This window comes from Megalops cyprinoides, chromosome 15 (genome assembly GCF_013368585.1).
Source record: "Megalops cyprinoides isolate fMegCyp1 chromosome 15, fMegCyp1.pri, whole genome shotgun sequence".
Lineage (NCBI taxonomy): Eukaryota > Metazoa > Chordata > Actinopteri > Elopiformes > Megalopidae > Megalops > Megalops cyprinoides.
Window position 1 is genome coordinate 20,595,185 of NC_050597.1, and position 26,664 is coordinate 20,621,848.

Consider the following 26,664-nt stretch of genomic DNA (forward strand, 5'->3'; position numbering starts at 1 on the left):
CATACGCACGCACTCGCCCACTCTGTTCTGTCCTGGCTTTCTTCATCTCACGGACGACAAAAAAAATCTCACGACAGATCAGAGAACAACACAGAGGAGGATTACCTGTGGTGGTTAAAAGGGAAAAAAAGTTCTCGTTATAAAAAAAGGGGGAAAGAAAGGAATATCCACAGTGTTTGTGTTAGCTACCAGCAGCTGGGAGATTCCTTCAAAACTTACCTACCTACCTACCGGCGAGGCACTGCCTGCATCCGATAAGAGATCTGGTCCGACAAATACGAGGAGAAGGAGGGGGTGTGGAGAAAAGGAAGAAAACGAAGAGAGAAAGGGAGAGAGAGACTGTGAACATTCAGTTGGAGTGGAAAAGGTCAGGAAAGCCAAAGTCACAAGTGAATTTCACTAGCACAGAGCTAGAACAGCGAGGGAGAAGTACATTTGAAACGCTGAAGTCAGAGGTCTCTTTGAAGAAGGTGGTAGACAGTAGACTGCATCCTAGTGCTTAGTAGTAAATACTAAACGGTAATTGTTACAAGGAGAGTGAAAAGGTAAGCCACACAGTGCGGAGCTTGCAGCCAGTATAAGTGGGACGGGTGCAAACGGCGTCTGGGAAGCGACACAGAGCAGGAGATCGTGGTGGAATTCACGTGGATTTTGCGGCGGCTTGCAGTGTGAACCGCAGTGAAGATGCGTGTGTCCCCGCTGCTGGTCCTGTTCTGCCTCCTCTGCGCTGGACACGCACAGAAGTTCTCTGCACTCACGGTGAGGGCGCACGCACGTCTGGTCCCCACCGCCTCGTGGGGTCTCTTAGGCTTTATACTGACTTTCTTACGATTATACATCAATACACGGGTTTGACTCAGTACACATTGCCATTTCAGATAGAGGTGCAGTTTATTACAGTTATATAATGTTTATCAATAGAAGTAGTAGTATTGTTCTTCTTCTTCTTCTTCTTCTTCTTCTTCTGAAACCATTTTGAATCGAAATGAAGCATTTGTGAGCCCGATTACACAGTAACGAAGAGAGATTTTACACAAATATTCCCACCATGCTGTTTGGGCAGTTTGTATGGCTTTTGTCTGTTACAATGTTTTTGCATTGCAATGATAGCTTTATAAGGGATCACATGGTGCATTTTCAGAAACTCGGATATTGTCCACCAACAAGGAAAATGGAAAGTATGAGGTTTGATTAAACTTCCAGAGAGCTGGTGTAAGCATTCCGACTTCCAGAATGTTTGCCCGAACGAGATTCTTTCAAGTTGAGAGCTTTCTGAGCTGCGGTTCCACCACTGAAAACCGACCCGTTCCACGGCGGAACACCGTAGTCTTATTATTATTATTATTATTATTATTATTATTATTATCATTAGGGCGCTTGTTTTGCCTGGGGTGATTGCATAACACCAAAACGGTAATCGACCTAATTTGCAGGTAACAGATTTAGACTTTACGTTAAACTTTTTCTTCCACATTACCAATACCCATTTAATACACACACACAAAATGATAATGTAACTATTATTTTTTTATTTTGGTTGAAATATTTAATCAAACATTTTACATACTTTGGAGGGATAACCTTTTAAAATGGAAAGCACAATTATCCAGCAGCCCATTGCAAAGGAAGGAACACGATAACTAAGGGTGTGAGAAGCATGTAAGGCGAACATGTGCGATCAACGTGAGCAGTCTCTAATCCAGACGTGGAATCACAATGTTGCTGAAACGTTATATCCATGTTATCCTGTTCAGATGCAGGTGAAAACATTAATTTTCTGTGGCTGAGAGGTGGTCCCAGAATCCATTGTGGGGAGGTGGGTTGGGGTGGGGGGGGGGGGGGGGGGGGGGGGGCATCTGTGTGTGTGTGTGGTGGGCACCTCCACTAACAGCTGTTCCAGGCTATTCCACAACTGTCTGATCTGATGCAGTTTTACACCCGGGGCCCCTGTGTTGAAAGGGGGGTGTCTGCAGAGGGAGAGCGGGAGCAGCGGGGGCAGGAAGAGGGAGGGAGGGGTTAGCTGGTGGCAAGGTGCAGTGACAAGGCTGATGGATGTAGGCTTCAAGTGATGGGAATGCAGGTTCGAATCCCAGCTTTGAAACAGCGCAGATGAGTCAGTTCGGGATTTGTGATGTATCGTCCTCGGAGGAAAGTACTCAAACTCCCCTCTCTGAGTGCACTGCCTCTTTGCTTTGACGAGACCTCCGGCAGCGCTGCATCTGGTCCAGTGCATTGCCCTGGGTCATTACATCTGCTTGGACGTGTCGTCCTGGGTCACCGCCTCCGATCCAGTCAGATGTCTCTCTCTCTCTCTGGTCCCGTCTGGTGGGATATCTGGGTGCTCCTCCAGATTCCCTGGGTGCACTGAATCGGGTCTGATGGATTGTCTAAGCCTGGCCTGACTGGCTGGCAGGGTCCGCAGGAGCGGCTGTCTCCTGGCTTGTCAAGAAGGTGATGATGGCATTGTTAGCTGGGCCTGTGTGGTTTTTCTCCTGGCCCCCGCCTGCACCAGTGCCCCGACGTCCAACTATGCAGCCGTGGGCCGCGTCCAAGAAACGCTGATGACGCCACGGCTGCTGGAATCCAAGGGCTGACTGCAGCAGTGGCCACAGCAGAACCCCAGACAGGGGGCAGGTACGCCCATCCGTACAGCACAGCCGTGAGGCAGGGTCACCTGAAGCCTCGCCCAGTGTCTGCCGCACGGCAGTCTGCGTACGTGAGACACCAGTGCAGCTGGGAGAGGGGCCGGACGGGCGAGAGAGAAGCGGGAAAGCGGTGGAGCGGAGGACGGAGTCGTTGTGGAATGCGCGGTGTCAGAGCCTTGGCTCCGTGATTTAGTGTCTGGTGTGACAGCCGCCGCCCCCGCCGGCTTTATTTATTGGCAGAGTTAAAATGCCTTAATATCCAAATGGAAACAAATGGCCATGGGTTGTTAACCTGGGGGTCAGGGGGCAGAGCCGCATGCCATGCCTGTAGAGGGGGTTCTGGAATGTGGGAGGAAGAGCAGCATTGTGCACACACCCTGTCTCACACACACACTTACACACACACACACACACACACACACACACACATACACAAACACGCACATACATACACAAACACACGTACACACACACACACACAAATATACGTACACACAGTCATACTCACACACACACACACACACACTCACACACACACACACACAGAGTCATACTCACACACATGCACACACAAACTTGCACATACATGCACATGGTACATACAGATGCACACACATACATACTCACATGTATTCATGCATGCGCATATATACACACATACATGCACAAACTAATGACCACAGTATCTCTCCATATAGCAGTTGGTTTCTTTGTCTTTCTAGTTGAATTCAGTGTATGGCCGTCTGTCTGTCTGCCAGTCTGTGTAGCAATACATTTGTAATCACCCCTCTGTGTGGAGATGCCTCCATTCCTCTTGAACCTGAGGCTGAGTTATTGAACAGTGGTTGGAATGTGTGGGCCTGATGGACTGGCAGTAAAAGGAGAAAAGGAGGGACTTGCCTTCTGCCCAAAAACCTTCTTTATCCAACAAACCTGGGAGTGCCCACAGGCACTGCTTTTGGATTTCGGATTTCTACTGAATGTCAAAAGTATTGAGAAAGTGTCAGGAGATGGTTTTCTTTCTTCATCATGATCTCTGTAAAGTAGCAGGCTGAGATATCCACCCCACCATCCAGGACTGTGGAATGTAACCGTGTTGTGTGTGTATGTGCATGCTTGCATGTGTATATTTGTGTGTATGTGCGTGTTTGTGTGTGAGGGTGAGAGTATATTTATTCCTGCACGTGTGTGTACGCACTTACATGTTTATGTATTCACGTGTGTTTGCCTGTGTGTCTTTGTGCGTGCATGCGTGTGTTTGTGAGAGAAAGAAAATATGGCTCTAACCATCTGTTCTGCTAGTTAACATTCCCAGGGAGAAAATGTACACTTCCATGTATGAAATATTCTTCCTCTCATTTGTGTAATTCAGTCAGACAAAATGTGTGGATGTATAGTGTGTAGAAGGCAGCTAAAGAGCAAGCGTTGTTTCAGATGTTTTTTTTTTCCTCACAAGGAGAGTGGCTGGGGAGGGCTTCTGTGGTCTGAAATTATGTTTAAAAAAGAAAAGAAAGGGAATACAACAACTGAATAACTCTTCCCCCCCGACACAATAAAAAGCTTTAGTGGAGCACAAGGCCTCTGCCGCCTGCTCTCACACTTAAAAACCTGCACCTGCAGAAGAGGGAAAAACACCCTTCTTTTTTTCACATGACTACCAGCGCCCTTTCACAGCAATGAAGCGCTTTTCCCTTTGATTGAGTTAATAGCCTGGTTAAAACCTGTCACTTTCTTCCTTTTCCACCATGCTGGAGACTAATGAATCCCAGAGAATCCCAGCGTCCGCGCAGGAAACTCCCGCAGAGACGCTTTAACACGTTTGCAACAGCGCTCAGCTGGGGCCCCCATTGACCCTTCAGGCCGTGGTGTGAGGGGCCTCTCAGGGGCCGCGGGAGAGGGGCCGACCCGCCCCGACGGTTCCTCATCGCCCCACAATATGCTCTCTGTTGGAGCCTCGCCTTCAGAGCGGGCCATTCACTTCCACAATGCTGGAGAGCCAGAGAACTGCGTGTTGGGGGGTGGCGGGGGGGGGGGGCCGCGGGTGTGTGTGGCTCTGTGTGTGTGTGTGTGTGTGTGTGGCAGGGGGGTGTTGAGGGTAATAGGATTTGGTTTGTATGCTGGTGGGTCGTAAAAAAAATCAGTCAAAGTTTTTCTTTTTTTTGTTCATGTTAAGCTCGATATTGTTATTGCTTTCTCTGGCTTGATGCGAAACGCAGCCGGCTGGAGAGGCAGGATGAGAAGAGGGACTCAGGCCACAACAAGTGGTCCTTTCTCTGGTCCATCCCTGCCCTTCCTTAGGGCAGCTCCTAAGTCAGTCCGGAGGCATGCGGGGGTGCTTAATTCACCACCTGGCCTTGAGAAAGTGTCTGCTCTAAAGCGAGATGTCACTGCTTTGCCGGCCGCCCCATCCGTCGCTCTTGAGTAAGCGTCCATTACAGCAGAAGTGACAACGCCTTGAGCCACAAGCTGGTGCTAATCAAAATGGCACTGGCGGTGGAGTGGCGTGGGACAGGTCTCGAGCCAGGGAACCCGATTCACCCGTGCATGTCCTTTGTTTATTTTCAATCACACTGGCAGATTGAACCTCATGCCTCACAAGCTCAACCAAGGAACCATTACAGAGCACTTAATGGAGTTAGTTTTTTTTTGCCCCAGATTTTTTTATTCTCTTTAACTTTTTCTCTTTGTTGCTCTTTTTTGAAGTACAAACAATGTGTTTCTCTCTCCTTCTCTCTTTCTTTTCTCCCTGTTTTACTATTTTCTCCACAGGTGCTTTTCCTCAGGAGGGGGGGGGGGCTTGGTGGGTCTGAGGTGGGCCAGTTTGACCGGACGAATGGACACGCTGATCATTATCAGAGCTGATCCTGGCCTAGTTTAGAGTGACCTCTGTGGGAGACGTTTCTGACAGCTCTTTAATGCCCCTGCTCTTTATTTGCCAAGAGCTGTGAAAGAAAGAGAGATGAGTGCAGGGAGGTCATGGCTGAAGGAGGCGGGGGGGTGTAGACTTTGGTGGTGTTGGGGGGGGTTCGGTGACCCGAATCTGTGTGCGACTGTCAGTTATAACCAACAGTAGAGTGGTGAGCACTGCAGACCCCCAAACACACTAATGCAGACTAACAACATTTTAGCCATTTGATTAATATTTGAACATAGTTTTAGGAGAAAGTTAGTCAGAGGACAGAGAGAAAGGAGGAGAGGAAATGCTGTGAGGTTGCGATGCATAAATTAGACACCCGAAGCTCTAAGCACGTGCGAAGGTTTTCTTGTAGAAGTGTTGTGAATGACAACATATCAGTGTCATTGAGGAAAGGTAACTTGTAAAAAAAAAAAAAAAGGCAGCTCATTCATTTGATGTGCTTCCCCCTCGCGGCTCCTCTTCTGATGTGTTACAACCGGCTCCTTTCTCCCGGATGATTTACGATGGGGGATGACAGAGAGGGGGCTGTCCGTCATGGCCGGGGGGTGCAGCCTCGATCCCGCAGCCGCTATCCAGGTGCGAGGGGGGGTGAGCCGCTCCCTCTCGCCGTAACCTGCACTGAGATTGGCTGTGTTTCAGTTCGTAAAATGTCAGGGGGAACAAATTAGCCGCACTCCCGGCTGCCGATCGGGCGACACGCCCGCACGCTCTCAGAGACACGCTTGGTAACTCGATATTTCAGAACAGTGATTTATGCGCCACAGGTAACCTCAAGGAAAGCTGTGTGCGTGGGTGTGTGGGCGTGCATGCCTGCGTGTTGCCTGCTTATAAAGTTCTGCGGTGTTTAGGAAAAAAAAGGTCCACTTGAATCTGTACCTCTTATTAATAAATTCTACATGGCGATGCACCTGAGTGATTTCGCACAGCTGGGCTCAGGGGCTGTTCGCTTTCACGCCTGCTCTTGAACCCTCACAGCTGTCTTACAGAGTTGTTTTTGAGTGCATGGAAGATTTGAATGCAAGGAAAACACGTCTTTATAATGACACGAAACAGACTCCCCCAGTTTATTGAGCTCTGTTTTTCAGCTGCTATTCATTCGTCAGTGTGTATCCGCGCCGGCTGCAGGCTCTTTGTGGAGCAAGCGGTTAGGGAGGGTTATTTTGCAGGCAGACACAATAGCCGCATTGACACAGGTGATCCGCGGTGTTCAGACGGGAGTCCACCTCCTTGTTTCCCCTTTTCATCCCAACTCAAACATCCCGGGGAGAGCGCCATGGAGAAGGCGCGGCGAATACCTGCACAGGTGTTGGCACGGCGACCTAACAAAGGGGGCAGAGAGAGCATCACGCGGGCCCCGCCTGACAAGACACAGCAGGAGTGTGCGTGTGTGTGTGTGTGTGTGTGTGTGTGTGTGTGTGTGTGTGTGTGTGTGCGCGTGTGTGTGGGTGTGTCTATATGTGTATATGTTTGTGTGTGTATGTGTGTGTGTGCGTGCATGTATTTGTGACTGAAAATGAGCTCTAAGAAAAGTGTTTTGTTGGAGGTATGAGGAAAGGTCCATGACTGTTACAAGGATGATTTACACATGCTTCATATGTCTAACCTTTCCCTGGGTTACTTCTTGTCTGATCATGTCAAAAAGTGAACTTTGACACAGATTTGTCAGTGCCAAGATATCCCATTCATGGCCTTGCGGTCTGCTTTAAACATAGAGCCTCCTTATAAATGCTTAATGAATTTATAATAATCCCAATTACACCCTGTATGTGTGGTTGTGGTTGTTTATTGCATTTATTTTACTAATCACAGAGGGAAGTGGTGCAGCCAGCTCCTGAGAGTGTCACATGCTTCCATTCAGAGTTCAACAAACTGACTCGCGATTAATCTCTCTCCTCTCCTCTCCTCTCCCTCTATCTCCTTCTCTCTCACTGCTGCTCCCTCTCTCTCCCTCTGTCCCCCTCTCTCCTGCGCAGTTCCTGCGTGTGGACCAGGACAGGGAGTGCAACATGGAGTGCAGCGGCGTCCCGCGGAAGCCCCTGTGCGCCTCGGACGGGCGGACCTTCATGTCACGGTGCGAGTTTCTCCGCGCCAAGTGCCGCGACCCCCAGCTGGAGGTCATCCGAGGACCCTGCAAAGGTCAGGTCACCAGTCGCGCTTCACTGACCCTCAGGGGTCCAGATGCGCCGCCAGTCAAAGCTGTAACTCTGGGTTAAATTCATTGAGGGGTAATTAATGTTTCACACATGAGTGCGACTGAAGAGGGCGGCTGCCCCACAGGCAGCTAAAAATGGAGTTTCTCCTCTCGGCTACGCTAAAGAGCACCTTATGCCTTACATACTATACCCCTCATAAGCACTGAATACAGCTCCACTGACACAGCCTGAGAAGAACAGCGTTATATTTTGTCCAGTGTTATTAAGGAAGGAACACTTTGTTTTGTTAATGTTCCCTGAATTCCCCATGAAATGCATATCGTCGTAGGAGGCAGACAGGGGAGGCGGATTGCGGAGTGAAGCGGGAATGAATGATGCTTTGTGAGGGAGCTTTTGCTTTTGCATGCACATGTTTATTGTGCTTGTGGGATAAAAAAAATTGCCTCGCGTTGAGCAGCCCTACTGGAGAGTGAAATTCATAGCTCACCCTTTGAGTCAGAATCCAGCACAACCTCAGTGCGCCAAAGTTCATCACTCTTACGCTGAAGAAATACACGCTCCTCTGTCTTCCCGCTGATAGCGGAGCCGCTATTTCACTGCAGTGCTACAGCTCGGTCCTCATTAGTTACAAGCTCGCTGCTATCAGCCTGCCGTAGCAGAGGGGTTGTTACTGAAAACACACAGAGGAACAGCCTGTAGACGAAGACCATGCCTGGTTGTGATGGGACGGGGCTTTTAAGAGAGAGCTTTTTTTTGGGGGGGGTGAGGGTGCACAGTACTGAATTATTCCCCCCTGAGAGTGAGGAAGGAGGGCACGGTACCCGCCGGGGTCAGGGTAATGCTGGAAGACCTCTTCCTCGAGGCCCCTCGGGTCAGGAGGAGCCTTTCGAATCCCACGACGCGTCACCACATCACCGCCACAGCATCGCGCACAAAGCCTCATTCTTCCTGCCATGAATGTGAGATCACAGAGAGGGAGGGGGCCAGACAGACCCTTCGCATGGGGGGGAACTCGCAGATTTCATGCCTGCTCAGAGTGCCATGGCAACCCCGGGCCGATCTGGACATCTGGATGCGTCGCAGAATGGCGGTTTCCAGCTAGGAGGCAGAAAGAGAGCAGATCTATGAAAGTCTCATTGTGAGCGTCAATATCGGAGTCAGAGTCCCTCGCTTCTTCCTGGAAACAAAAAAACAAGGGGAAAAAAACAAAAAACAGACTCTTTGCGGTTCGTCAAGACCAGAAATAAACCGGAGAGGGCCATGATCCTCCAGAGAGCACAGAGAGGGCTTGTGCGGCGGCCAGCGTTCGCGGCGGCGAGAGACGCATGGCAAAGACTGGCACCACATTTGTTTTCTATCAGTGGGAGCAGATGATTCAACTGTCCTGTCAGTTTTTCCAGCCAGTTGGTTGGAGCCCCCGGATGGAGGACGACGGTTGGGATTTTCCACAGAGGCTAACTATAGACTCCACGTCCCCTGCTCCCCGAGTCCTGTCCCGTCCCACACCAGCAACGCCCCCCCACCATCACCCCACCCGCCCGAGAAATGGCCACGCCCATGACAGAGGAAGACCAGTCTGAAATAAAACAGCTCCCTAAAAGATCACGTGAGGTTGAATCACCTCGTTAGTCAGAGGCCTTTTCTGCGACCTTCCGTGTCAGCCAGCGCGCCATCATCCTCCATCAGCTTCTACCAAGTTCAGTCAAGAGTGTCACTGTGCAGGTGGTGAGGCTACCGCTGACATCTGCCCAGTGCTCATCTTCCTCTCTTCTGGCCTTCCCTCAAAATCACAATGATCCCCAGAACGCATGCTTCTGACTGTTTTAACAACTGAGAGATGTGAGGACGAAGGAAGAAGGAAAAAGGGTGAAAGAGGGGGGGTGAAGACAAAAAGAGGAAAGTCCAACAACAGTGGCAGAGACAGAAGACACATGGGCCAATGGGGCTGTCTTACAGGAGAGAGAATGCAGTGGAGAAGAGAAAGCGGAAAAGAAAGAAGAATAGGAAAAGAAGGAGAGAGAGAGAGAAAAAAAAAGCCAAAGAAAGAGAGAGCGAGAAAGAATGAATTGATGGGGAAGAAAGAGAAACAGAAAGATCGGTTGGGGGGAGTGAGAGAGATGGAGAGTGGACGGCTGTTTTTTCCTGTGCATCAGCCCTTTTCCACTGCTCCCTCGAACCCTGTGCCCAGACTCCGCGAGCTGCCCCGGTCTCTTAATGCTTTTACCAGCCAGCATGCTGGACTGGTGTGGGGCTGGTTACCAAACAGCGGCTTTAATAGGATCGGGATGTTGGGTCTCTTCCCAGCCAGCAGAGTATCCACCACTTCCGAAATAACTTGAATAATACCCCCCTCTTTCTCTCTCCCTTTCCCTCTCCCTCTCTCGTTTCCTTTCTCTCTCTTTATAAAATACTGCGGGGTATAAATCAAAGCAAACAGCTTTGCTTTTCCTGCAGATCTGATCATTTTTGCAATGTTGATGTCTCTTTTTCAGACACGTCCAGGTGTGTGGCAGAGAAGAAGTACACTGAGCAGCAGGCCAAGAAGCTCTTCCCACAGGTGTTTGTTCCTGTCTGCAATCCGGACGGCACTTACAGCGAGGTGAGAGAGACAGAAAGACCGGATACCCCAATTTAACATCCCGTCAGAGTGCAGTAAATTTTCCACCCCTCTTATGGAGGAGGGGTACGAAACAAACCTGGCAGCTAAACATGCGTTCACCTTACACAGCCTTTCAGTGCATTCACATGGTCAGAAGAAGCACGGGCAGAAGTGATGGGTCTCCTTCTGGGGGTGTTTCAGCTAATGTCGCTCAAACTCAGGGGTTGAAGTGTTTATTTTGAAGTGAAATTCAAATTCAGACCACAGATCATACCAGAGGTCCTCTTCTATGCCCAGATTGGCTGGGCATGTTGTATTTTTCCAGCATTTTCAAAAATAGACCTAATAACCTAATCTCCTAGTCCATTAATTCAAGGTGTGGGCTGACTTCAATATGGTGGACCCTTCAAGCTAGGGTGCAGAGCTCCCACTTGGAAGCCAGTGACTACAAGTACAAAGCAAAGCATGCAAACAAGTCCATACAGTCAGAATACATTCTTAAAGGTGAAGTCCTGCTTTGTGACCAATCCATGTGTGTCACTTACAGGTGCAGTGCCACAGCTACACAGGTTACTGTTGGTGTGTCACCCCCAACGGGCGCCCCATCAGTGGATCAGCTGTGGCCAATAAGAAACCAAGATGCCAAGGTAGGTGAGACTGTGAGGGCTTGTTGTGCAAAATGGTACTGTGTTCTCCTGTTGTGGTTGGACATAGGATTGCATTCTAGTTGCAGATGAACTGTATAGCTTTTCAGTTAGCCCATATGGGCAACGTTCTATTTAATTTAAATCGGCCTGGAATGGCTACTACTCTTATTTAGGCATCTCTGTGATCACATGACAGACAATAGATTTATGTACAGTGGAACCATGCTGTGCTGGTTGTGAGGATTATTATTTTAACTGAGGAGTGCACGTGTGTGTGCCAGTGTGCGTGCACGTGTGTTCATGAGACTGCATGACTGCATGATTTGGTGTGCACATTTCTGTGTGATCACGAGGCCTGTACGTGCGTGTGTCTGTGTGTCTCCCACAGAGACCCCCCACCCCCATGTGCCCAGGAGAGATGCTTTAAGCACCACATGGCTCATAATTATCATAGAATCCCACTTCTGCATTCAATTTAGCTGCTTGCTCTGTTTTTGGGCATTTTTTTCCTGCTTTTTTCTGATTGTTGGGACTGAAATGGTTTTGTTTGCTTGTGTGTGTATTTGTGTGTTGTGTGTGTATGTGTGTGTGTGTGTGTGTGTGTGTTTGTGTGTACCTGTGTGTTTGTGTGTGTGTCTGCGTGTGTGTGTGCATTTGCATACATATGTGTGCGTGTGTGTGTGTGTGTGTGTGTGTGTGTGTGTGTGTGTGTTTGTGCAGTTGTGTGTCTGTGTGTCTTTTTGAGTTTGTGTGTGGTTTCTGGTATTTGTGCTCCTCTGATGGGGTTGAGATGGTTTTGTAGGAGTGCACAGGGGAAATCAGTGCAGTTTAAACCATGTGAAAGTATTTGAACTCATCTGGACTCTCCCCCCTGGAATGGAGTGTTCCGAACCAATCCCACGATGCTGTCGCTGCTCCGCACTTTGAAAAGATTGAATGAGCAATAAGGCAGTGTGTGGTTTGGACAGTGGACTTAGGGGAGAACTTGGGCCAAAAATACTTTGGAATTTTATATTTGTGTATTGAACACCTACAGTCTGTGTGTCCCAATACAGAGCAAAATCCAGAACAGAATGCCATCCAAAGCTCTGAGGAGGAATTACAGATGATGTTGTCATTTCTCTGTTAAGGAATATTTTCTGCCTCCTCTTGAATGACTTTGATTTCTTGGACATACAAAAGGTGTTGTATAGTATTTGTATAGGGACTGTGCAATTTTTGTAAAATGGACAGGGTCAGATTTTTGCAAGCCTGAATTCTGGGTTGTCACAGGTTGAATGACTTCAGGCAGTTGATTTTCAACAGCGGACTTTAACGGTCTGACACATGATACACAGCATATTAAACCATAGATTTTTGTCTCAGTACAGATCAGAAGGCTGTGGGTTTGAATCCCCCCAGTGAGCCCATACAGATGCACGCATGATACTTATCCTGAATTGCTCTAGTAAAAACCCAGATGTATAATTGCACAATGATGTATGTGGTAGGAGGTTCGCTGTATGACAGCATCTGTTACACAACTGGACAACCAAATCCACATGCCGGCACCTCAAGTTTCACTGTGTGAAGCTCTCAGCTGAGGAAGTCCAGTCCATGGACAGTTGCTTAAATCTGCGACTCAGACAAAGCCATGAGGTCAACTTTTGCCACATATCTATAATTGTAGGAGCACTCTTTCTTAAGCAGATGACCAGTTCATCTGTTCACTACAGGGTTTTCAACCTTCAAGCTTTGAACAACATTAACAGTGTTGCATACACACTTGGACTAGACTTGAAGGGGATTGCAGGTTCACTTCCTAAATGTGGCACTGCGGATGTGCCCTTGAGCAAGGTGCCTTACCTGAATTGTTTCAGTTGTTTCAAATGAGTGTTGTGTATGTTACCCTTGGAAAGGCCTGTTGTCAGTGAAATAAATACTTTGTCAAATTTTGACGTGGGTATGTCAGATAACAATCGGATGATGTCGGCGGAGCTGCATTCTAGTGTGATTACCGCTGGCCTGCTTTTCCACTGGCTGTCATGCAAATCCTCCATTTATAAACTCCCTGTTTCTCCAGGGATTTCTGAGAGGGAGGAGGAGCCAAAATGGATGAAATACTGAAGGATTTAGAATATGAAGTAACCTGCCAACAGGACCGCATTTCATAACAATAACATTTCTTTCCCAGGGCAGGGGTGACTAAAGTTCAGAGCTGAAGCAAAAACCTAAGAGACACTCCCCCCCTCCATTTGTTTTTTTCAGGGTCAAAACATGAAAAGGTCAATCCCAAAGACCCGGGAAAATCAGGTAAATATTTTACGGGAAACCGTTTTTCTTCTCTGCCAAATTCGTTCCTGCTTTACATTCAGAGGCATTTCGCTGCGTGGCCGTGAGTGATAGAGAAAGTGAGCGTGGCTCTGCATGGATGCGTGTGTGCTCCTGTCACCTGTCATAGCTTGTTCCTTGTAATATCGTGTCCATTGAACGAAGGAGCTGCCTGAAGGCAATGGTGTGTGCAGCAGTGGTAGCAGGGCCAAGAAAAAGGGTGGTTTTCATAGCGCCTCTGCCCTCAGTGTTTTCACATGTGCCGCCCGTCGCGCTGCGCAGGGAACCGCTTTTGGTGAGAGATTCAAATTACAGCCTGTGTCTTTTGCAGCGACGATGCTGAGGGGCAGAGAGAGAGGGAGAGATTCACAACCTTGCTCTCACTGTTTTGAGGCTTCTAACCTGTTCTTCAGTTCTTTGAGTCCTTTTCTTCACAATCAGGAGGCTTATTCCAACAGATCCCACCTGCTCTGGTAGCAGCAGCGTATTCCAATGTGTAGCCTCTGTTGCTACTCAGTCTTTCTCTGTCTCTCTCTCTCTCTCTGTTTCCTTCTGAACACTTTGTATTAGCGGGTCTTTGTGGCCTACACTCAGTCTAACCCAGCTGCCAACAGGCAGCAGCAGCATAGCATAGAGGTTAGAGAGCTGGGATCATAACCCAAAGGTTGAAGGATTCATTTCGAAGTGCGGTGCTGCCCTTGTGCTCTTGCGTAAAGTATTTAAGTCAAATTTAGCTCACTGCTTCAGTAAGATATCCTGCAGTATAAATGGACACTGTGTAAGACATTTGGTATGTAAATAATTGAAAGTGTATATACAGTGCCTGTTCAGTTCTTGTTTTACAGTTAATTTGGTAAATATCATAGCTCCAAACCATAAACCACTCTTTTGCAATAGGTTTGTGTTTTCTGATTGGTGTGGCAGATCCAAAAGTTTTGATTTCATGTGTGCCTGAGATGAGGGGAAAAGCTCCCCACGTTACTCAACCTTCTGCTCCGTTGAAGCAATCCCGTCCTGAGCTGGTATGAAAACCCAAAACCACCAAGTTCCCCCCAGGACTGGAGCTGCCCTCCTCCGTGTTGAGTGAGCAGGTCGCGACCTCCGTGAGGTTAACCAACTGCGGCTGGGGGGGGTTTACTTTAACCACCCTGACATCTTTCCCAATTTCTCCCCAGAAAACAAACAGCACCAGCCTGAAACCTCCTCGATTTAATCGTTTCTTCTCAAGCATGTGTGTGGTGGCTTTGCTCTGTTCATTCCGGCTTGGCACGCTTTTCCATGGAACCCAGTGCTTTGTCTCTTCCCTACACAGCAGCCTGAGAGGACAGCAGAGCTGAGAATTCTCTTGCCTTCCCTCCTCTCTCCCCTTTGTTTTGCGTTTCCGGTTGGTTTCTGCCCGGCCAATGTCCTGAGCAATGCTGAATGTCTCTCTCCCACAGAACATGGCGCTCACTTGCTGCCACATGGAATCTGGACCAGTTACCCCCCTGGCAATACATGCCTGAAAAATAACCAAAGATGAAATGGTGTTGCTAACATTTTTGTTTTAATATTTTCAGATTGCAACCACTGTTTCCAAACACATAATGCACACACACACACATACGGAGACACACACACACACACACACACACACACACAACCACACACATGCATGGGAAGACACACTGATACACACACGTATGCATGCACACACACACACCCACACCCACACAAACACATGCACACACACGTACACCTACACCCACCCACACACACACACACACACACACACACACAGACACACATATACACGCTCCCACACGCATACACATCTACAAACATACTTATTTACTCATGCATTAAACACATCTTCATCCTTTATCTTATTCCATTCTCTCTTTCTCCCTCTCTTCCACTCTCTCTGACCTCTCTGTTAATTTTCTCTTCCCTCACTCTGTGGTTTTTCCTGTGTACCTACACCCCTATCCCCTTTGGCCGGGCCATGTGCAAATCAATGACTAAAGACCACTGTTGACAAGGCTAGCTTACTCTCATAATTGTAGTCTCCTTGCAAATCTTTTCCATTCTGAATGCAGATGAATCAACAGTAACAATCATGGAGCCTCCGCCCTCAACGGACGAGGAAGGTGAGAACCTTATTATTTTCAACACCACCACCATCACTGTCATCATCATCATTATCATCATCAACTTTTTATTGAGAAAAGCACATAAAAGAAACATTATACACCATACATTTTCTCTCTTTTTACACCCCCCCCCCAGTAAATCATCATCAATTCTTTATGTCTGCATTTGTTTTGTCATCCTTCCTGTCACGCATAAACTTTTTTACGCTTCACAAGAGCTTTTGCGTGGGACGTCTTTGCCCCAGTGTAATGCCAATGTTTCAGTAATGAGTCAGTGGTCTCTAATTAAATCCCAAAGGCCACAGCTGCACCCTCAACCCCCCCACCCGTCGATCCCTGTTAATTTTATTGCCAGAATTTGTCATGGGAGGCCACATTTCCAAGAGCAATCTTGGCCACAACAAGCTAAAAAATAAGCTTCTTCAGCAAATCTTGAAATAGCCTTTATCTGTGCGTAATTACCATGTAATTACCATTCCATTGACACCGGATGTTGAGGATGGTCTTGTTTTGCTGTTGTCATGCAGCTGTGCTGTTGCTTTTTTGGTTGTTTACAGCGCTGCTGAGTACTTCAGGTATATCTATGACATATAACTGCTCAAGGGAATTGTAACTGCATTACCTGTTTGGTAGAGACAGTTGATGTAAACCAGGACAGTACAGTTCATTACCGCTCTTTCTCCCAAACATTACCTGTGGGAAGCATCAGCAAAATGTGATTTTTCCTTCAAAAAAGACAAAGAAAAACAGAATGTGTGGATTTACATGTCTCCCCTCTAGACATCATCTCTCAGTACCCCACCCTCTGGACTGAACAGGTCCGAAGCCGTCAAACCAACAGAACAAGAACACAAGGTATGGTTCTTGTCATATCAGCCTGGGCATGCACACACACACACACACACACACACACACAGAAACAGTGTCATCCATATTCTGTCTCGCACACACACACACGCACACACACACACACAGAAACAGTCTCAGATATATTGTCTCACAAACACACACACACACACATCTAACACACATTCCGTGTCACTCTCATGGATCACAAATCTCTGAATGTGTGAATACACAAATATACATACATGAGCACTCAGAGAGGTAAATGGTATTTAAATAGATCAAATCATGTTTCTGTGAAATTCTTGACTGCTGAAGCAATATTAAAATAGTCTGAATCTTTGGCTCCAGTTCCAGTTTTCCCAGCTTTCATCAGTAAATAAGTGAAGCTAAAAAAAACCCTTCTGTGAACCATGGGGAAAAAAGATCTCCATGGCCTGTCCCCTGAGATCTCAGCATTACAGAGCATTACAGTGATAGACTGGTGAGCTGCCATGTCTCAGACACAGGGCCACTGTTCTTCACTGCATTCTTCTGGGCTGCAGTGCAGCGGAGATGGCTTTAGACTATGAGATGTATCCTTTGCCGTGGTTTTACCATGTCGTGTGCCTCTAATTATCAGCACACGCATCATCCTCAAATAACATGTGGCTTTATCCACTTCTGTCAAACTCTGATCTCACTCCTCGTGATCAATGGGGTCCTTATTTACTTTCATTTGGAAAAAATTGGCACGTATTGTCTGAGACCATGCTGTTTTTGCTTACTCTGTGTGTGTGTGCACGCATGTATGTGTGTGTGTGTGTGTGTGTGCGCCTGCGTGTGTGTGTTTGTGTGTGAGTTCTCTTGCGGGTACACGGTGTGTGTGCACACTTGTATGTGTGAGTGTGTGTGTGTCTGTGTGTGAATCGCTCCGTTGTGAAGTCACCTTGATTTATGACCAATAAAAACACTGCAAATGTGAACATCGATGGTTTTGATTACCCACATGCTCTTTGGATATGGGGATGATTTTTTTTTTAAATTAAAAATGTGCCTCACAAAAGAATCTTGCTCTCCAAGAGAGAGAAAAGGGGGGTGAGGAAGGAGTTGGTTCCATTTTTTAACTTTTTATGTGGGTAGCACTTTGTAACGAAAATAAACAAAGGCAAATGGATACTCTTAATCTCTTGTGTGCTCCTGAACCCGGGGGGATTCAAGGAATAAGGAGGGGGAAGGTGACGAAAACCACAAAGCCCCATGGGAACGGAGGCTGGCTTTTGATACTGGTGTTCTGCATTGGCACGGCTGGAGCTTTGTTCCCTGAAGCTCTCCAGAACAGCCTGCACCAGGGGGTTGTGGGTTGTATAGTCAGGGTAGGTGGTGGATAGTGGGGAGTGCTTGAGCATGGTGTTTTTTCACTTCAGCGGAGCTTGTTAAAACTCCATCAATGCAAACAGTTTACAGAACATGTTAGCATAGTAGGGTGTTTGCTGAGCATATTAGTGATGCACGTTATGTCACGGTGATGACCTGGAGAATAATTTGGATGGCTCAGGGGGGTCGTTGGGTTTAGGTCAGCAGCTCTGTGCCTGTGCTCTGACAGCAACAGGCTGCCCTGCCCCTGAGCAGGCCTGGAAAGGTCAGAGAGAGGTCAGCGCTTCGGTGTATCCGCGCTGCGGTCAGGCACCACTGCTGAGCTGCTCGGTCACGGTTAGATAGTGCTGGGCCAGCAGCAGCAGCAGCAGCGGTTGGGCTGACTGCCGGTCTCTCGCGCACACAGAGCCCGGTCCAGTGTCCAAATATTTATTTAACTTTGGCACACAGAGGTCCGCATAGACATTAGCTCCTTAATGTCGATAAACATTCCCAGGGGGACTGATAAAGAAGTCTGCGAGAGCAGTCTCTAAACAGTCCACCTCTTCTTCTTTTTCTTCTTCTTCTTCTTTGGTGGCTGTTTGTAATAGTAGAGAGACAGGGCTTAGACAAGGCACCAGAAAGTAGCCTCTGGCCTAGTGAAATAAAAACATAGTCCTGTTTAATGAGGTCAGAATGCATGACTTGAAGGAGGGGGAACCAAAATCTTCTGTACTAATAAATCTCTCTACTTTGGATAGGCTTGAGTGCCGATGTTTGTTTGAGGTCGGATATACATTACAGTACTGAACAGTACAGTACATCACCTGCCAATAATGAGGGCCATTGTCCTTGATTCTAATCTGAACTGTAGTGTTCTTGTGTCTCCACCCCCACCTGACCCTCCCATCCTCTCCCTTCACCCTGTGTCCCTTCCTGAACTGTACCCTTCCCTCTCTAGCCTCGTCATGTGACCAGGAGCAGCAGTCAGCTCAGGAGGAGGCGCGGCAGCACAAGAACGAGGCGGTGTTCGTACCCGACTGTGCCCACGGCGGTCTCTACAAGCCCGTGCAGTGCCACCCCTCTACCGGGTACTGCTGGTGTGTGCTGGTGGACACCGGACGCCCCATCCCAGGCACCTCCACCCGGTGAGCAGGGCTCCAGGGTTCCGTTAAATACCCACAGTGGCTGAAAAGCTCTTCACTCACCCCACTGCATGGTGCCTCACACCAAGCCTTCAGAGACTCAGTCCCCAAAACCATCCAAAATAAAGGTGTCTGCTGAGTGGCCCAGGGCTGACATTGGGTTGTTATAATACCGTGATATAAAATTAAGTTAAAACAATTAGCATCCCATACACATATCTGGACAGCTGTGGCTGAGACTGTTACAGGGCAGGGAAAGAAGGAGGACTGCTTTTTATCCAGCTATGTTTATTCAGATTTACTGCTAGTCTGGATGTTTCAAGGTTGATTGAATAGGAACTGAACTCTGGGCAGTATTTTTCCCAAGGTTCTTTGCAACATCAAGCAAGATTACTTATTTTCAATGAAGGAAGTACCACCCAGACAATCACAGTTTTTAATCACCTCTTTAAAAATACATTTTATTATACATATACATATACATATACATAATATACATATACATCCCATACGTGGTGTCTGGATCATTGTTCCCTTAAAAGGGAACACTTTCTTTAGCAGCTATGCAATGGCAAGACACACAGAGCGGGGATGATAGAAAGAGAGAAACCTCAGAGTGTAATTCCGCAGGCTGATCCGATTCCCAGGTACACAGCTCACCTTATCTACAGGTACAGATTGCCTTTTCTGCAGATATGCAGCTGTCCCTGGCAACAGGTACACAGCAAACCTGTGGTAAACAGCTTCCCTAGTCTATGACACACAGTTTTTCTTCTCTACAGAGACAGAGCTTATATAGGCGCCCGCATTGGAAGTAAGTGAGTGGTGGATGTAGGCGATCTTATAAGAGTGTGTGTGCCAGGCAGGGATCAGCGAAACTGGCAGAGGGGGGCTGGTGTGCGTGCGGGTGCAGTTTTAATGAGGGGGGGTGGTGAATGCAGAGGGGGGTATCGGATTAATGAGGCCGCAGGCAGCCCGCCAGACGGCGCATTAGCGCACGCACAGACGCAGATTTTTCGCCCCTCTCTCTTGTGCTCCCTTGGGGTCCTACTCAGAGAGGTCGGGCGGCGGCGACCGCGACTCCGGGGTCCTCCGGGCAGGGCTATGAAAGCGCCCCTGTGTCCCGCGGCCTCCCCGGGGAGCGGTTCCTCTGTCTCCCTCCAGGACGGCCAAGCGGGGGTCCCTGGGTTTCTCCCCTGGATCAGGTGGTTTCTCGGCATTTCTGCAGTATGAGCAGACATCAGAGCAATTACATTGGGGGAAAGCTCTCGCCCCAAATGCACGCGCACATGATAGATCTACACCGCATACAGATTTGGGGCAAAGCTTTGACCCACTTGCAGACTGTGCAGAATCCAAACTTTGCACAAAACAGCAGAATTTTGGTTGCCATAGGATGGCTTAACCTACCCCTGAGCCACAAGCCTGCTACTAGAACAAGATCTTTGAATAGCATGCAAACCAATGTTGTGGATTTATTTATTTACTTCATTTATTTACATCATGTGAATGTCGTGCCTATTGCAGATATGAACAGCCAAAATGTGACGGAAATGCAAGAGCCCACCCTACCAAACCAAAGGACCATTACAGGAGCAGACATCTTCAAGGTGTGTATCAATCAACTGTGTATGTGACTGAGGGATCAAGTGCGGCGCTCCTTCCTAAATACAGAGGTGAGGGGGCACCCGCCCAGGCGTGGGGATGCACCCCGAGCAAACAGTGACGTTTGGGGTCCTTTGCGGTCATGCATGCTATTGTTTACATCATTAGCACTGGAACAGGACTTGCTCTCTGCTAACAGAGATGGATCCCGCTCTCCAAAAAGCTCATGTATTTCCTGTTCACTGCAAAGGGAGGTGACAGACAGACAGCAGGGAATTTGGAGGGGGTGACGGGTGCTGATAGCCAGGAATGGGGGGAGGTGACAGAGGCAGATAGCACTGGATGGAGATAACGGAGCAGATAGCAGGAATTGACAGGGAAGGATGGATGAGTCGGGATTTGTGTATTGCCCTTTTCACCCTGTTTATTTTGGAAGGGGGTCTTTGACTTTGCTAACAGGAGTGCCTGTAGCTTATCACCACAGAGAAATGTGTGTGTGTGTGTGTGTGTATGTGTGCACGTGCGCACATGCACGCATGCATTTGCCAGAGAACTTTCCAATGGATTTGGGCAGATAGACTGCGACAATGAGGTGAAAGTGCCAGGTCTCCCGAGCCCAGTTAATAAGCTGGATTTCAGCGAGAGGATTGATGCTGATCTCCAATCAAAAACAGCTCAGAGATTTTCCTTCTTATTCACACTCCGCCTGGGGGGAAACACTCGAAAACACAAACAAGCAAACAGACAAACAAGAAAAAAACACATGAAGAAACACGCTAAAGCACAAAAAACCGAACACAAGCAGAAAAACGCCCATGAAGAAACACACAAAAACACAAACAAGCTAACAGGCAAACAAAAAAACACATGGAGCACTTACAGAGAGAGAGGGAGGGAGAGAGGGAGGGAGAGAGGGAGGGGTGGAGAGCGATAGATGATTGGGCGGGGGGGAGCAGATCTGGAGTTCTGAGTCATGAGGTGTTTGCTCGCCCGCTGTCGTATTTTATGGTCAGTAAACATGTTAATAACGCGGCAGACGCGAGCGGTGCTAATGAACAGAGGGGCCACTGTTCCCTGTCCCGTCTGGGGTTTATGTAACTGGCACCTCGTTTAGGCCCGCGCTCGCAGGTGGGTTCAGAACAGGTCCAGATTGGAGGCTGTGATTTATTACAAGGAGTGGGGGGTGGGGTTGGTTAGACTGGGAGACAGAGAGTGAATACTGGATTTAAATCCTCATGAGAAACTCGCGCTGTGTTTCGGGGGAAGAAAAAAAGAAAGAGTAAGGCTGAGTAATACTATGCGACAGATGCATAAAGGCGCTGTTGAGCATTTCGGTAATATATTATTTCATCACAGCCTGCGCTGGGGGAGAAGAAAAAAACGTCGTTAACAACTCGGGCTGTGTTTACAGAGGTGAGGGTGGCGAGAGTCCGAGCGTGCTAAAGCAGCCAGTCTGAAGAGAGAGAATGCCTCAGGAAATCCAGCAAACCCAGGATCATTTATTAAAGGTGGAAAAACAAAAGTGGCTTATTGATTAGAATCCAGTGCGGTTGGCCAAGGCATCTTCAGGGCTCATCCCTTCCCAGATTCTGCAGTGCTCAGCTCATAACCTGCTGATCAGGCACTGGCTGTACATTCACACAGATGCTTTACGGGAACTGCTGTAGAGCACATTGTCTCAGACAGCAATGCCCAGTATTGTAGCCTTATTCGTACTATAGTTATATGAGTTGTCCTGAGTGGGCAAGCGGTATCCTCCTGCACATACACACACACATACACACACACACAGATATGCATGTACACACATATAGAGACATATATGCACAGAGAAACAGGTACAAACACATAACCACAGATATGCATTTACATACACACATAGGTACATACATATGCAGAGACACAAGTACACACACACAGGCATATACTCGTAAATACACACGCATGGAATTTTTCATTTTTGCATTTGATGACACGTCACATCACAGTCCTTGTAAACTCCGCCAGTGCAGAGCACTGTGATAATAATAAACGTCTCACACCCCAGAGCGTGTGTTTGCAGCTGAGGGACGGGCGTTGAGAGCTTTATGGGAAAAGTGTGAAAAAGGGAGTATCGTGCGCTCAACCGGGGGGGTGGAGGTGGGGTTGTCGGGGATATTTGGCTGGGGTTTTGCTGCAAGAGGTGAGGAAGAAGGCAGGGAAGGTGCCATAGGGGCAGGGATTTGGGAGCGTTGACAGGAGCTGGTCCCCTGTGCTTGTGAAATAACACTCCCCGCATACAGCCCCTAGATCCAGCACAGCTCGCTCGGACAGGCCAAGAGCGTCAACACACGCAGGTAATGTAACAGTCCAGTCACGGAAAGGGACCGTGGGGGGGGGGGGGGGGGGGGGGGGTGAAAGGGGTTCGTTAATAACAGACAAAGCTCTTGCCTTGAGGTGAGAAAGTAACACAGTCTGGCGCTGAAATGTAAATTCAATCTGTTTTCCTAAGAAATGCCATTTGGTGATCTCTGTTCTTTAAGGACACTAACAACAATATGCCGATCTGTGCTTGCTTTATTTAATGCTGCTGATGTCAACCTCAGACATTAATTACATAAGGAATCAGCTTATGTCTGAGTCAAGCAGCAGCCATGAGGTGACCGCAGAAACATTGACACCATACCCTCTGGAACAAAAAATGAGACATTTAGCCAATGCCCCCACACTGACTAAATAGTTTCAAAAAAGCGACACAAAGCTCTGCCAATAGGTTATACATTATTAGAGGGACGAAAGCTTGTTGTGAAATTTTGGCCACTGCTATAACCCCTTTTACACTGATGTGATGGAGTCGTTGAACCATTCCAGGGATAGAGCACGTCTAAGCAACAGCAGGTGAAAAATATACTGCGTTAGTTTCACAGCCAGAGCCCACCTGACAACGTTAGGCATTTAAAAATAAGGACCTTTTTTTTTTGCTGGGAAGGTGTGGTCCTCCGAGCGTCTAGACCATTTAAAAAAGAAAAAAAAAAGCGCTGCCGGGTATGAGCTCCGCCATCAACAGGTGGGTCAGATATTTTATTGGGTCTGGGCCGACGAGAACCCGCTGAGATGGAAACGAGGGGTGCAGGAAGAGCTGTGCAGAGCTGAGGTAACAGTAAAAACATGTGGGGCCGAGCCTCGGATCGGCGATAAAGCCGGGGCCTTGTTTTTTTTTTTTTTTTTTTTGCTGTTGCTCCACAGCTGAAACGAGGTGAGACGAGGGAGGCCAGTGTTTACCTCAGCGCTGGTCACCACCTGTTTGAGGAGGCTGCAGAGGCGATACCATGCTATTATCTCAACGGCTGGAGAATCTCGGCCCCGGGGCCGGGCCGTAAAAACACTGGAGAATTCTGGTCCGCAGGCAGGGGTCGGCTGGCTGTGAGAAAGAAAAACCTGGAGGAATCCACCACTCTCTGGGACTGTGAAACCTCCAGCTCTTGGAGCAAAACCCAATCTTCAAAGTTAACGTAGATGTATACGACCTACAGCATTGTTATGATTATTGAAGCTATTTGTACTGATGTGCAGATGCATTCTACACTCATTTTACACTCATTTATAGAATACCTGCATCATTTCAATGTGTTGTGTTTACTCACAGTTTTGGGCAAAGTTTCGAACCTCTAATCACCAGTTTCGGTTCACTGTTGTTATCCAGTCCATTGAGTTTTGATTGTACATGACTTACATTACACTTACATGAACATGACTGTATGTTTTTTTTTACGTTGAAGCAATGCAGGGAAAGTGAATTGCTTGATGGGTATCCAAAACCACAATGCTCCTTTGGTCTTGATTCCACTGATGCACAATTATGTGGGAGGGTCTCTCAGAGCCCCCCCCCCCCCCCCACCCCCCCCCCCCCACCCCCATTCTCCACCCCTCACTGCTATCTTGGTCTGCTCCCCAGACCCACCCCAAACGGCCAACAGCACTAAAGTGGAAATTGTTCCACAAAGCCCCATAGGTGATTGGCAGGTGTCCTCTTCCCCCCTCCCCCCCCCAGGATGGGGGAGGTCAGTGTCTTTATGGCAGGGAGTAAAACGCATCGAGACAGAGACCGACTCTCATTTTGTTTTTATCGCCCGCTCACCATCTTTACATTCAGCTTGTTTTAAAACCATACAGCACCTGTTATTTTATCTCCCTCCTCCAGGTTTATAGGACCACCTATCACGGCCGTTGTGAAAACCGCTGCCGTGATGCTGAATGAAAGTGAAGAAATGTTCTAACGACGCAGATATAGCTTGTTTATGTGAGCACACATGGTTTTAAATTCCTCCTGAAGGACAGTTTCCTGTCTCTCCCCCCACCCACCTCTCTCACTTTTTAGGGTGTCCCGGGGCCAAGAAGACAGAGTTTCTGACAAGTGTTTTGGATGCGCTATCAACAGATATGGTGCACGCTGTCACCGACCCTGCATCTGCGTCTAGGTAAGGTGTATGTTTGTAGATGGAGAGAGGTCAGAAGTCAAGCTGTCAGTGCAGCTGCGACATTCACACAGTTTCCTCCTGTACTTTGATGTCATGCCAACTGGATAACAGCACAGTGATGTCTTGACGAGATCTCAACTGAAGGAATGTTACCAACAATTCATTTCCTTCTCTGAACTCCAGGCAGGCTGATTAATTTTTACTTTATTTGGTTCATTCAAATTTTTGTGCCACTTTACATTAATTTGATTTACCTGTGTATTTACACTGTACCTATGTAGTAACTATCGCCCAAAACAGGTTTAATACTTGTAAGTACTCTGTATCTATTAGTATATATACTGTAGGTACAGTGCAACACAGAGATATTAGGGTATCGTAATGTAAAGTGAAACCAAATGTCTTTTCAATGAAATGGCTGAAGTTGAGATTGAGTGATTGATTCATTCATTCATTGGTTGATTGGTTGATGGATTGACTCTTGATTGGACGACAGGATGCTGGAGCCGGACCCCAGCCACACGCTGGAGGAGAGGGTGGTGCACTGGTACTTCAGCCAGCTGGATAAGAACTCCAGCGGAGACATCGGCAAGAAGGAGATCAAGCCCTTCAAGCGCCTCCTGCGTAAGAAGTCCAAGCCCAAGAAGTGCGTGAAGAAGTTCGTAGAGTACTGCGACATCAGCAACGACAAGGCCCTGTCCCTGCAGGAGCTGATGGGCTGTCTGGGCGTCACCAAGGAGGAGGGTGAGACACTGCTCACAGGCACGTCCTAACTGAGATGGTTAGAGAACCAGTTTTACAACCAGGAGCATGCAGGTCCAAGTCCCAATGTGGGCTACAACTATCATACCCTTTGGCAATCACATTGGTGACAATCAAGCCGTGCAAACTGATAGTGTGTGAAATTCATGCTATGTAGGCTGCACTGCATGAATGCATCTGCTAAGAAAATACATGGTGCAATTTTGCAGATTAAAACAACATATACTATAGAATAATTATTTGCTGCATATTTTACTTCAGATAAATTTGATGAGACTCTGTACACTATCTGAAGCCAAGGCAGTGGGGGAGGGGGGGGGGGGGGGTTAAACTGCATGAATAAAACCAGTCAGGCAGTCAGTGGATTACATGCAATTTACAATAAAACTTTCATGATTTTTCTAGGGGCTAAAACAGGTGAAGGCACAACTTCCAGTAAACAGGTGAGACACAGCATATTACCTAACTCATGCTAATGCTTGACTGCTTCCAAAAAATGTAAGGTGATGTTGTTGCTTGCCTAAAATAGAACAAGAGGGGATGACCATGATTATATAATGTAGCAAATGTCATGTGACATATGTATGACATGTTGAAGCAGTGAAGGAGCTGTGCTTGTTAACAAAGGGTTGCAGGTTCAATTCTGTGTGCAAATACCTGGATTGATAAATGGAAATAAAAATTTAAATAATAATAAATAAAAATAAAAGTTAGGGGTTTCTGCTAAGCATGCTAATTATTCCATGTTCCATGTACCACCCAGGATCCTCCACATTTATTTATTAATTAATTTTATTCTGTTTTCAGAATGCTTCAAAGAAACAAGGTTAAGTGGGCCTGGCTGGAGACAACAGGGTCTCCTGTGTCCCTGAGATTCTGCGCTCACCAAACAGCGATGGAAACCATAGTATTTGCACTTTGTACTTTAAGATGTAAATTCACTTTGTAGAGATGAGGTATTTAAACAGACTGCTGAATCTGTGAATGACATAGTTAGCTTTTTTATGTCTTAAAAATAATTTAACACATACAATGTATGTGTCCTTCATGTCTAAAAGGAATACTTTTTTTCTGAGTTGTACAAGTTTTCATGTATTTGTGTTAAATTTTG

General features: G+C 47.5%; 1 protein-coding gene across 2 annotated transcripts; it reads left to right on the plus strand.

Annotated features, from left to right (window-relative positions):
• smoc2 (SPARC related modular calcium binding 2) lies at positions 1–26,453 on the plus strand. 2 transcript variants are annotated; one of them, XM_036546681.1, is made up of 13 exons: positions 1–759; positions 7,536–7,698; positions 10,208–10,314; positions 10,862–10,961; positions 13,209–13,253; positions 15,317–15,400; positions 16,184–16,258; positions 18,546–18,732; positions 20,257–20,339; positions 24,692–24,791; positions 25,288–25,535; positions 25,959–25,996; positions 26,361–26,453. In XM_036546681.1, exons 1-13 carry the CDS (start codon positions 685–687, stop codon positions 26,382–26,384), a joined length of 1,329 nt encoding a protein of 442 aa, XP_036402574.1. In that variant the 5' UTR covers positions 1–684; the 3' UTR covers positions 26,385–26,453. The 2 variants fall into 2 exon arrangements, with proteins under 2 accessions (XP_036402574.1, XP_036402576.1); XM_036546683.1 differs by having other exon boundaries at positions 15,350–15,400.
• The last annotated feature ends 211 nt before the right edge of the window (positions 26,454–26,664 follow it).

What these genes read in the sequence shown, in the direction of transcription:
- smoc2 (XM_036546681.1), top strand. Translation starts at nt 685, where the DNA reads ATGCGTGTGTCCCCGCTGCTGGTCCTGTTCTGCCTCCTCTGCGCTGGA. An exon ending in CATCCGAGGACCCTGCAAAG is followed by an intron (nt 7,699 to 10,207) that starts GTCAGGTCACCA and finishes TCTCTTTTTCAG; the next exon opens with ACACGTCCAGGTGTGTGGCA. An exon ending in ATCCCAGGCACCTCCACCCG is followed by an intron (nt 18,733 to 20,256) that starts GTGAGCAGGGCT and finishes TGCCTATTGCAG; the next exon opens with ATATGAACAGCCAAAATGTG.